This window comes from Pundamilia nyererei, unplaced genomic scaffold (genome assembly GCF_000239375.1).
Source record: "Pundamilia nyererei isolate P.nyererei 1_Seehausen unplaced genomic scaffold, PunNye1.0 scaffold00001, whole genome shotgun sequence".
In the NCBI taxonomy this organism is placed as follows: domain Eukaryota; kingdom Metazoa; phylum Chordata; class Actinopteri; order Cichliformes; family Cichlidae; genus Pundamilia; species Pundamilia nyererei.
This window is the reverse complement of record NW_005187402.1, coordinates 2,352,473-2,365,186: the sequence shown is the minus strand read 5'-3', so window position 1 is coordinate 2,365,186 and position 12,714 is coordinate 2,352,473. Positions and strand designations below refer to the sequence as shown.

The window sequence follows — 12,714 nt, the reverse complement described above, 5'->3', positions numbered from 1 at the left end:
TTAGAACAACACAACTAGTTAATTCAGCATTATGAAATAACAGGGAGGACTTGCATGTTTTATTTCTGGAATCATGGTTATAATTCAAATAAGAGGAATATGGAGTTGACGGTGTGTCCGCAGCCTGTAAGTGGATAACAGTCCATGCATAGTATTTTTAAGCCTCTATTTATTATAATAATAATAATAATAATGGATTGCATTTATATAGCGCTTTTCAGGGCCCTCAAAGCGCTGTACAATTCCACTATTCATTCACTCTCACATTCACACACTGGTGGAGGCAGCTACAGTTGTAGCCACAGCTGCACTGGGGCAGACTGTTTGTGTGTGCCAAAGAAATAGCATTGGCTTCAGTGCTATGTTGTCTATCTATGACAACATCAACTCCTCTTACAACTATTTTCAGTGACATGATAATGGCTCCTTTCACTTCAATGTTTGCGCCTGTGTCTGGCACACACACTGACATCAGATTCCCCTTTTCTCCACCAAAACAGACAGCTGTGTGTGCATTCTACTTCCTCTTGTAACATGGAGCTATAAAACAGCATTTCATAAGCATCTCCTACTAAGATAAGCTAAGAAGGGTTGTTTATTTTTATATTCCCAATACCGGTATAGGAAAAATAATGAATTCGAGTTAATCCACTTTTTACTTCTCAACTTGCCATTTACCATTAAGATATAGTCCAATAACACAGGAAAAAATGTTTACAGTATTACTGTAAAAGTACTGTTTTCTAATTAGTTTCTACCCACAATTGATTTGAGATCTTCTTCGGCCTGTGAATCGGGGCTGCGATGAACCACATTGGGGTCATCAATGGGATCAATTTCGAAGGCAGTGGGTCTCAGCTTCATGATGCTGGTTTTCAGAGAGTACCACCATCCTCTCCAAGTGTACCAAACTACACCATCATCTGTTACAGAGTTGTAGTACCCACTGGGATAGTATCTGCCATTGAGATGGGCTGAGTGACACCTGAGGAGTGTGAAAAAACAAATATCCTTTTGTTATTTTTTATGATAATGGATGACTGATAAATACTTTTCCATCTTTGCAAATCTTTTGATGAATGGGCAAACCCCATACTTGTTGAACCACCAGCCTCCTTTGTCTTCTTCGGCACAGTTTCCCTTGTAGTTATCGTTGTCCTGGTCATAGGTGCTAAATTTAATGCCTTGGTGGCTGGCCCAGTCTGAAACCCCAACCTGATAGGTTCCAGAAAGAGCATCTCCAGCTGTACCTACATAGACTCCAAAGCTAAGGCGATAGTGATCCTAAAAAGAAGGATACAATAAGAGATTGTCAGCTGCTATAAGTTTAAAATAACAGCTGACGTATGATACAAGTTACCCAACTGATGGGAAACCCTGGGGAAGATCCAGAACCTACTGGAGAGATTACATAAATTTCATCTGGTCTTCGAATATCTGGGGACCCACCAGGAAGAACTTGAACTTGTTTTGGGGGAGTGGGACTTCAATTGATGGATGGATAAAATTCAATTAGACCGACTCAGAATGAGAAAACTTAACCCTCTTATGTTACAATTCCCAAATTTTAGTCTTTATGCTATGATAAGCTAACCAGCAGCTGACTGTAGCTTCATATTTCTGTTCAGTATCTTTCAATTAGCATCGATCCTTTAAAAATGGTACAATCTCATAGAGAGAAGAAAACCAGATATAAGATATATCAGAGACATGCATGAGATTCAAGATTATTTTCCCCAGCAACAATCAAACACATTAAATGACTGTCAAGTCTACTATCTATTAGTTTAGCGGTCGCCTAGCATCGTTACCTTTTCATCCGTGACTCTGAAGTTCTTGTACTCAGCGTAGCGCTGGTTACCATCGAAATCTTCCAAGTTGATTCTCAGAGTATAATTCCCTGGAACAAACACATGAACATAACAAAAATGACAATTTTAAAGCAATTAAAAATCTTGACCCCTGCAAACACAATAAGGATCTGTAGCAGTTTTTTAAGCAGTAATAACTTATTTTGTGCACCATGTGATTTTATGCATTCAGTGTTTTTGTACTCAAAGCTTTCTGGTTTATGTTTGTAGTCTGTCTATAGTCCAAGTATTGGCCAATAACATCTCAACAGGCTGTATTTGGTTTATGGGAATTTAGTGTTACTAAACTGTGACGGTCAGATGTAGCTGTAGCTAGCACCTCATCTCCTCTAATCCGGTTGTTCAGTCTGACGTCACTAGCCGTGTCTGGACCTAAACTCCGCTGCAGGTCCATATATCAAACGATCACTATGGCATTACTGAGAGTTGAAAAACTGTCTAAAGTCTTTCATCTTTAATAAAATGATCAGCATTCTGCTCTACCAGGTGTAACAATTCAGTTTAATATCCAGGCATCCATGAAAACTGAATTTATGACATTTAACAGAGTTAAAAGTTAGCAGGGAGTTAGCTCGCTAGCTTCTATCTAAATACAATATAGCATGTCCTGACTGCGGAGTTTTGGAAACAAATTAAAACGTACAGCTCTGTTATCACTTCCAGCATAAATGAAGACAGAAAACTAAACAGCAGTGACATTTGTAGGGTTACTGAAGTTTGGCTAGCTGGTGACCGCTAGCGACACAGCTATGTTAGCCCAATATAACAAGCTAACTTTTTTTCCACTCGATAAAAGTTAACGTGAGTGTTCTTGGTGGTCAGGAACAAATGTAATCGCATGGCAGGATGCTGTAAAAGGACCAAACTTCAGCCAGGAGAACAACTGAGATAATCCATCCACAATTCGAGGTTAGTCATTCATATACTGCTGCATTACCTGGGCTGTAGTTACATCCTAAGGTTTTAAAAACTAATCTTAAATAAATGATTACCGGTAATAAAAGCCGAGGGAGGTCAACAGTGATCACTGAATGTTTTAGGAGCTTTTTGAGATTAAATAGAAGAAAATACATAACATTAAACATGTTAACAACACAAAAGCCATATTAAATGCAGACTACTTTAGGCCCGGAAGTAGGATTCGTCACGTCATCACTGAACAATCGGATAGTATTCACTGACCTGAACCACCCAACTGTGTTTGTTACATTTTTGCATATTGCAACAGGAAGTCTGTGCATCAGTTTTGGTGAGTGAAATTCTAGTATTTTGTTAATGTTGCTTACTTAGCACTAATTAGCAGATATTTGTGTTTGTGTGTTGCACTATTTCAGTTTTAGAGTTTATGAATTCATCATGCTAACCAAGCTTGCTAACATTAGCTGATAGCTGCTGGCTTCAAAAAAATAAAATAAAATAAAAACATAATACTAATAATAACAATATGGTGAGGGCCAAAACACTATCGTTGTTGCGTCAAAACATGTCCAAAACCTGTAACAACTCCACTGACGCCAGAGGACACTGACTTTTACCCACAAGTCATTGCGTAGTGAACAAGAGCAGAGAGCAATGTTCTGCCATTATTGTGTTCCACTTGATAATATATGCTATCAGTTACTGCACCTTTAAACAATAAGAATAATATAGTACATTGCTAATACCTTGTTCGGTGATGTAATGCAGGTTGTCATTTCCGAGCCAAAATTCTGCATCCATGTCCCCAAAACCATTCTTATACTCTTCCCATGACCTTGTAGGCAAATAGAAATTTTTTAAAATGTAAATAATTAAATTTTTTTACCCTTGCTGTTAGATGTAAGACACACCTGTTAAATGTCCGAGCTCCGCTGATCCGTCTCTGAATGATGGTCCAACCACCTCCGTCGCTCATATCACAGTACACTTGGAGTGGAGAAGGGCTGTCATTGGCTTTGATTCTGTATAAACCACTGGATTTGTGGCCAGCGCTGAAGACCTGGGAGCAATCTGATGCATATACCCTCAAATTTAAATATGTAGACACATATTTTGTATTTAACACATTATCTGGTTTGTGATTCTGCGGCAGGAGATTTTCAAAGAAGATATTTTTAGTCTAATCCTGAAGGTGTTGCCCTGACCTGCATACTGTCTGTCCTGGCTCTGGTCACCTCTGACTTTGTTGTTACGAGGCTGGTTCAGGAGCTGTAATCTGTGCAGAAGGAGCTCTTGTTTCTGAAGTTGGCCCTTCAGAAGATTCTCCCGCTCCCGCAGACGAGCCGCCTCCTCACGGCAACTGTCTGACGCCTACACACACATAATTGTTCTGCTGTAATTGTAAGAATCATCATTCATTCTCATTCCCTCCTCTACACATAACATATGATAGGTATCCAATGTTATGCTGATATACAGAGCGAAACATAGATTATACAACAAAACTGAATCTAACCCTGTAACACATCACTAAAACTTTTCTTTAAAAAAATAAGCATCAGCTTCCAGTCAAATCAACATTTAACCCTCTGCTCCAAGCTTCATATCCAGTTAATGTTTATGTGCATTTGCAGTTTTGACAAGCTGAATAACTATAATTTTGAAATCTGATACGCCACATAAAGTGCCATTGTTTAATACTTACTTTTATTCTTATGTTAAATTCAAGATCAGGCTGTACAATTCAAACTGAATCATTTGGGGAAATATAGCCTGGTACTTATACAGCAGTCTTCCACTCTTTATTGCCTGCCTAAACACTTTGCCTACCATTGACACATACTCGGGCAGTTCGGGGTTAAGTATCTTGCCTGTGCAGACCAGAAGAGCCAGTGATCAAGCTATCAAATTTCCACTTGGTAGGTAACCTGAGGCTCTGCCTCCTGAGTGGTACAACTTTAATCTGATCCTACAATGAATCTTCATAAATATTTAAATATGAACTGTTCTGAGTTTGTATATGTCCTGCAATTTAAAATAGGTTAAAAAAGACATAATTAGAGTTACGTGGCTAAGTTGATTTCATCATTTGTCAAAATATGCTTAAATGGTAGATTGCATTGTTAATTGGTCAATACGACACACAGCTAACATCATATATTAGGCAGAAGAACTTCATTTGACATTTGCTGTGGTTTAGGAAAAAATGAAGTAAATACAACTTAAAATTAAATTCAAATGATCAGCCTACCTGGTAAATTATGTAAAAAGAAACGTGTCAGATCCACGTACTTACACACAGAGACTGGATATAAGCTGTCAGTATGAGCAGCAGCAACAGAGAGCCTCTCATCCTCTTCGTGTTTGGATATCACAACACCCTAAGTGGCAAGAAGTCGCAAATGAATAAGTATTTCGCTTTTTCCAGTTTGGTTTTATCTCTTTGATTTTTGCCCCTGAGCAAATGCTGCTATTTGGATCTTCCCCTCAGCTGGAACAAAACCACGTTTGTGGCCAAGAAGAACAAGAAGAACTTGACCAAATACCTGATTCTCTACAGTGAAGAAATATGCAGCAAATATCCAGAACAGATGTCCGCTTCCCAAAATCCAGCCACGGTTTCAGGAAAACACCATAAAATAAGAGAACAGACTTTTTCAAACAATTTTAGCAGAAGGTTATTTGAAGTTATTCCTTTTCAAAAATGTGCATTTGATGATAGTCTGCAGATCCATCCACCACTTATCACTGATCTGTATTGCATTCTTTGTCAGTGTCATTAAAGAGTCAAGTAGTCATTTTGTTGATGAGTGAGTGTTGTGCCATTTTTAATAGATGTTGCCAGCAGCTAAATGCCACTGAAGGTCAACTCTAACAGGAGCAGGAAGAGCAGAAGATATTTTGTCTCAAAGGATTACAAAGAGACTCGACTGTATTAATTGGCTTTTAGTGATTTCATTTCAAGGGAAGAAGAGGCAAGTTTTCTGTTGGTTGAAAGCATTAATAACCAAACAATGACAGCTTTAGACAGTGATGCTGTAGGAGGATGTAATAGTATATAGTAGTGTTGGCTGTCACAGCAGGCATACATTGTGTAAATATGCCTTTTTCTTCAGTAAAGTTAAACAAGGTACTTGCCACCACTCTCACATCTGTATGCTAAATATATAGTTGGAGTAGCAGGTTAGCTTAGTTTAGCATGAGTGGTCATGTGACAACTAACCATGTGATGTTAATTTGTCCACTATTTTTGAAAATGTAGGATCAACTAAATAAATCACCAGTCACACAGGGATGGGAAACAATCACAGTGATTGCTTGAAGTTGCTGGTAGTCGCTGTGAAAGTTGACTGGTAAAGCCCAGTCACGCAGTCCTAGAGACTGGTCACTGACTGCTTGGCAACCACTGGTTGCTACAGAAAAATGTGTATTGCCTGACCAGTTGGCAAAAAAACATCTCTTTTGCTTTGGTTGCTTGCAGATTGCCGCGGTTGCCTGTACTTTACACAGAACACACCAGCTCATCTGTAAAAACTGTCCAACTACACTCCAGGTGGTAATAAAACACAAAACCAGAAGAGGAGAACATTAGCCTTCAATGAAAACATTACACTTTTTGAAATATGTTGCTGTAGCAATGAAGTGCAACTTTTACTTTGAGGGTGAATGTTCACCATTTCCAGTTCATCCTATAATGTTTCTACTCAAATAGTCGTTAGCAAGTGTTTGCAGAAGAGTTTGTATCTTCCATGCAAACTACAGGCAACCACAGCAATCAGCTAGTGGCCAAGGCAATCATAAACAGGCCTTGGATGTAGCACACTCTTGCATCTGATTTCACCTAGTCACAGCAAAGAAACACTCAGCTTCTAACTGGAGAATAGATTTTTCCCTCATTACTGGTGGCTGTATCACAAGCAACTCTCAAGCAATGTGTGCACGATATCAACTGAGAATCTGTACAGCTGTTGTGACAAACAGATGTTCTCATTTTTTACTCACAAGTAAAAGTAAACTTCATAACAGGTAGTAATCTTAAATATGTTTCTTAGAAAATGTTGCAGCATTTGGATAGAGAAGTTAGCCTTTGTGCTAAGCTAAACTGGCTAATGGACAGACTGACATTTATTCTCACTTATTTTCTAGCAAGAACGCAATTATTTCCTCTAATGCCAGTGTACAGTTCAATTGTAACAGCCAAAACAGGAATCAAGCAAAGACTGTAGAAGATGAACTTTAAAAAAAATACTCTGGTGTGATCTTAAATTTTTATTCGTTTTTATGACTCAAGTTCATAGCTTCAAAAACAGGTATACTTTTTGGTGGAACCAGTTATGTACACAGCAGGCAAGAGGAACTGATATATAGAAGTACTTAGTTACTGCAGTAATGTGTCATTTCCCAACACACGGCATATGTTATGTCCAGTTAACTGTGGGTTTCGGCCTCTGTGAATCAAGCTTGTTGCAGCATATCCTGCATATGTAGTGAGTTGGTGGGAGGGGGTGTCAGGTTAGCTTTCGTGTTCCTCTGTATAATTCCTGAGCAGTTTTGTGGGGTGATGATAGGACCCATATATGTGCAACTAAATACGAATACATTGGTTATATTAATTTTTTTAGTTTGCCTAAGTAAGGGGATGCCATTCATTCCTTGGCCTTTCTTCTCAGCAGGTTCTTGTGAGTTTGTTGGGTTTCCTGTTCTGAGGTTCTTGCTCTGGTGCATGAATCTAGATACACATACAGAAACAGACAAAAAGTTTCATCAACAGTTTCCATGGCCGGCCGCAGGTTTAGTAACAATCCTACTTAGACTTTGTCAAAAAAACAAAAAATTGTTATAAACTAGCTAAATTAGATAATCACTGTCTGGTTCCAATAAAAAACAAATAGGAAATTGTATATAATTATATATATATAATTTTGCCCAATTAATATGATGCAAAGGAACTTAAAGGGCTGTTGAATTAATTTTAAGAAAATATAAGCTAGCTATTTCCAAACACTGTGTAATTAATGTCACAAGATCTTTGCCTAAGAGCTCAGATAATGCTTTACTTATTTCTTCATTACATATCTTAAATTTCATGTTGTAGAAATAGACTCCTTCTGTTGCATTCATGTAATAATAATAATAATAATAATAATAATAAATTACCTTTTTCTATCGATTTCCTTGGTGGTGAGAGCTCAAGGTCATCTGATTGATCCTCATCACTCTTCTTATAGTAATATGGTTGATCAGGGGGACCAAACCTCTGTAAGCAAGCACACCACACAGTTAAAGATTTCGTTTTTTTTGGAGCTGTCGTATTTCTCTGGAAGACCAAACTACTCTTAAGTATAATGTACCTTGTCTGGCCACATGAAGCTTATGAAGAGAACGATGGGGAGTCCAACAACAAAGACATAGAGACCCCAGAGCCAGGGACGCTGGAAAGTGGCCAGAATGAGGGTCTCTATGATGCTTGGCTAGAGCGCACATAAACAAATATGTCATTAGATAAATAAAGTAACTGCATATAATGATGGATAAAAGATCAAAACAGCTTGTAAAATGATCACATGAATGTAAAATGCCAAAAAATTAGAAAAAGGCAAGTAACAAACAAAAGTACTGGATTTTAAAAAAAAATGTGACCAAGACCATTATTCGGGGTCATAAAATCAGCAGGAAACATGACTGACTCATTTCTATGCCATGCATTTCTACATCTGACCACTAGGTGGTGTGTAAGTAATCTAGGTGCATGGACTGCAGAGCAAAACTATTAGTCTGTTATATCAACCCGCATCTATAGTGGCAGATTTCTATATGTTTTTTTAAGCATGCCTTAAAGATAAGAAAAGAAAAAGTATAATAGTAAAAAAACATTTTTTTCACAATATTACACTGTATACAATCTGTATACAATCTTTAGTGAATACAAAAAAAGAATAAATGCAGTAAAACTCTTACATTTGCTGTAGCAGAAGCTGGTGTCACATCTGCTGCCAGCATCATGCACAGCACCAGAAAGCTGGTGTCCGTCCCTAAAATACATGTACAGGTGTACACACACGCATGCAATGAGATCTGAATGTCTTTAGACTCTTTTTTATATGCTTCAAACCTTTTAAAATAATTCAGTTCATTTTCTCTGATCAATCTATCCACAACAATCATAGCCAAATAGATTTTGTAGTCCTTTATCAGTTTGTTCATAATAAAGATGAAAATATTCCATTTGTTATATATAGTACAGACCTTATAGTTAAAAACAACTTTTGGCAACAATGGCATCTTCAAGTATAGATGATTCTAGATGATTCTCTATAATTGGCATAGTCCCCAGTATGTTCACAGAGCTGTCCCACACCCACCCACCTTCTTTTAAATATTCTGATGTAACAGTTTGACTACCTGTCTAATTTTCTGTTGGTTCCCCTTATGCTACCACAACAGGCCTAAATGGTTGAGGTATGGACCATTGAAGGTGTGCTGTGGTATCTGGCACCAAGATGTAAGCAACAGATCCTTGAAGTCTTGTAAGTTATACAAAGTGGGGCCTCCATGAATTGTTCTTGTTTGACCAGCACATCCCACAGATGATTAAACTGGATTAAAACTGGGGAAGATGGAGCCCAAGTCAATGCACAGTGCTCCTCAAACCATTCCTCAACCATTTTTGCTTTGTGATAGTGGCCACAGCCATGAGGGCGTACTGTTTCCATGAAAGCGTGTAGATGGTACGTGTCAAAGTAACATCCACATGGATGGCAGGACCCAAAGTTTCCCATCCGAACATTGCCCAAAGCATCACACTGCCTACGCTGGATTGCCTTCTTCAGGTAAGTGCTGCAAACAAATCCAACCATCCAAATGAAGACCAGGTCACCTTCTTCCAATGCTCCATGGTCCAGTTCTGATGCTCTCATGTTCATTGTTGGTGCTTTCAGCAGTGGACGGGGTCAGCATGGGCGCCCTGACTGGTCTGCAGCTATGTAGCCCTATACTCTACGACGCTCTGTGCATTCTGACACCTTTATACCAGAACCAGGATCACGATTTTTGACAATTTGAGCTACACCAACTCGTCTGTTGGATTGGACCACATGGGCCAGCCTTTGCATGATCCTGTCACTGGGTCACAGTCTTTCCTTGTTTGGCCCAGTTTTGGTAGATACTGACCACTGCAGACCGTGAACACCCCACAAGAGTCACAGTTTTGGAGATGCTCTGGTTCTTCATCCCTAATCACCCTTGGATGAATGTGTTCATTGAGGAAGACTTTAATTTTAGTCCCGTAAAAAATCATCTGAATATGGGGTGTTTCAGTCTTTTAATCTTAATAAATAATAAAACACAACAGAAAACTGCGAATTGTACTGAACTAAACAGTTTTTGACATGAGTCAGAAACACTATGTATTAACACATTTTCAGCAATACTCATACTGTCTACAGGTGTTACTGGATACACATGCATGACCTAAGCATACTTGGTTAAGACCACGTTCAAAGATTCTGAAGGAAGAAAAAATGTGATTTCAATCATAATCATTCGTTATTTATTTGTTCTGCGACTACAATGATCAGAGGCAGGAAGAAAAAAGTGCAACTAGAGCAGAGGAAAACAAGAAGATGAAGTCAAATGCAAGCGAGAGAGAAACGCAGCGACAAGAGAGATAAAGATTAACAGTGAAGGGCGAAAATAAAAGAACAACGAGGCAAATAAATTGTTTTTAAATAGGTTTTTTTTACCTGCTTTTCAACAGTGATTTTTCCCCGTTTCACTTCCTGAAATCTCACAGCTATGTAGTGTTGGACTTTGCTCTAAAATCAGTTGCTGACATGACTGCAGTTATACAGTTACCATGTTATAATGGGTATGACACCATTATTAACTTGCACACACACACACACACACACACACACACACACACACACACACACACACACACACACAGAGTATAAAAGAATGCATTCAAATGATGTAATTTATTGTTAATAAATGTTCAGTATTTGTGTTAAAAATATACCGTTTGATTACAAAATTGTTCATACTTTTTCAGAGTTTCTGAGAAATAGACTAAACTGCATGCTAAAAACACTGAAAATAATAAAATGACTCATGCTGTTTTATCTGTGATCACTTAGACAGAAGGATGAAAGACATGCTCTGTATTAATCTCTTTAATTAGAGCGGATGAAATGAAATGAAAGGAAATGGGCTGTGACAGAAAATGTGATCAGTGGAACACTTTGAACAGCAGGAGTCCTCATAAACTAAAAATGCACACTGTATGATAGCATAACGTAGATAAGTGGGACCCAGTCTGAAATCATTTACAGGGCTGAAAGTCCCTCCACACCATGAACTGAATCCCCAGGATATCTGATCCAAATGTATTATTATTTCTTGAAAACAAGAGGATTTTTTCAGATGATTAAGTTAATCATTTCTAAGTTGGAGCAAGGCCCACCACTGATAAAAGCTCCATGGGAAAAATCCTGCTAACAGGCATACTAACAAAGACAAACCAAATCAACCACATGACCAGAAAAACCTTCACACTTATGTGATTACGTTTAAGATGATTTGATGGTATAGTAATTATTTTTTTTTTAAGTTATTTAACATAAAACTACTATTGTACTTATAGCTGAATTAAGTCTACCAACAAACTGGTCCATTCTCATAAACTCATAATTAATCCATGAAAAATACAAAGTGGCTTTGTGGAAGCTGCCTTTTTGTCACACAAATCTTAAATACAGTGGCCAAAGTGGACATCGCTGTAATCGTCTTTTTATGTATGTGGCTAGAAATCAGTGGCAAAATTGTTCTCATTCTCATTATGCCTCCATTCACCTCCTACACCCTTGCCCACTCTCCTTCCTCATTTGCACCTCATTTTCTTCCTCCTCGCCTCAAGCCTCATGTCCTTAAATGAATTTAGGGCTTAAACATTTTCATTACTGTCACAGTTAGCTAGTGTCAGCAGGTTAGGCATGCAAACCTGCTGTTTTCAGACAGCTAACAAAAAGCCACTAAAAAATGCAACAACAACAAAACATAAGCTAACATTATACCAGCTAATGTGAGGCTTAAGTGTCCTAAAAATCCCACTTTCCCTCTGATAAACAATTTGATTACATTCTCACATCGCAATCTGCTGACGTGTAGTGGTGAGATTTTACATACTGTACCTTTAATGCATGCCAAATAGTAGATTAAGACATAATTAGGACATAAGTCAGCTGTATTTTTCGTCTTTAGGTTCCCTCTCTCTCTCAAGCATTGTTTATTTATTGCATTACTCTACTGTATACTGGCAATTTTCTCTATATATTTAATCATAAAGGTGTGAGCAACTGTTCAGTGGTATTAAGAAAGCTTCAAACTAAAAGAAACTTCTAAGAAGAAATTATGCTAAATATTTCAGGAAAACTAATTTAAGACATTATTTAAAATCGGAAGGTAATTTCACTTCGCACACTGTCACCACCAGAAATACTCTCATTGCCGTCAGCATCTGACAGGAAGCCGCTGCCAGTTGCTGCTGTGGGGATGCTGCTTTCCAGGGCCGTTATTCGCTGTTTCAGTCGAAGCTGGGATGAGTTGAATTCACTCTGCAGACGGGCCAAACACGTCTGAAAGTAACATCAATGTTATTAGTCATTCTAATTTTTCAAAAACAAAGAGCCATAATGCAAGAAACTGTGTTATGAGAAACAAGACCACCAGCTACAATATTCAGGCAAATACTATTGCACGCAAATTCAGCTTTTGTTCACTTCCAGTTAAAGTGGCTTTGTTTAAAGCGTATTGCACACCGCTATATACTGCCCCCTTGTGGTCATCCTACAAACAATGTAGCATGCAGAAGCTGCATGTTGCATATAATGATGCGATGAGAATCCTTTGCAGGATACCTAGAAGT

General features: G+C 38.2%; 2 protein-coding genes across 2 annotated transcripts in view; both read right to left on the bottom strand.

Moving 5' to 3' along the window:
* Positions 1-285: 285 nt before the first annotated feature.
* fgl1 (fibrinogen-like 1) lies at positions 286-5,324 on the bottom strand. The gene is made up of 7 exons (XM_005719413.1): positions 5,086-5,324; positions 3,995-4,160; positions 3,701-3,860; positions 3,536-3,624; positions 1,812-1,900; positions 1,097-1,284; positions 286-985 (listed from the first exon to the last, which is right to left on the bottom strand). The coding sequence occupies exons 1-7, from the start codon at positions 5,140-5,142 to the stop codon at positions 748-750; spliced, it is 987 nt and encodes a 328-aa protein (XP_005719470.1). The 5' UTR covers positions 5,143-5,324; the 3' UTR covers positions 286-747.
* A 2,111-nt stretch (positions 5,325-7,435) lies between these two features.
* LOC102211612 (cyclic nucleotide-gated cation channel-like) overlaps positions 7,436-12,714 on the bottom strand; it is a 9,598-nt gene continuing 4,319 nt past the window's right edge. Inside the window, exons 9-12 of the mRNA XM_013908804.1 lie at positions 12,269-12,424; positions 8,141-8,260; positions 7,947-8,046; positions 7,436-7,518 (exon numbers count right to left, since the gene is read on the bottom strand). Coding sequence (XP_013764258.1) covers positions 7,436-7,518; positions 7,947-8,046; positions 8,141-8,260; positions 12,269-12,424 — 459 coding nt within the window. The remainder of the gene's footprint in view (positions 7,519-7,946; positions 8,047-8,140; positions 8,261-12,268; positions 12,425-12,714) is intronic.

What these genes read in the sequence shown, in the direction of transcription:
- fgl1 (XM_005719413.1), bottom strand. Translation starts at nt 5,142, where the DNA reads ATGAGAGGCTCTCTGTTGCTGCTGCTCATACTGACAGCTTATATCCAG. An exon ending in CCAGGACAGACAGTATGCAG is followed by an intron (nt 3,861 to 3,994) that starts GTCAGGGCAACA and finishes TATATGCATCAG; the next exon opens with ATTGCTCCCAGGTCTTCAGC. An exon ending in GGAGCTCGGACATTTAACAG is followed by an intron (nt 3,625 to 3,700) that starts GTGTGTCTTACA and finishes TTTGCCTACAAG; the next exon opens with GTCATGGGAAGAGTATAAGA.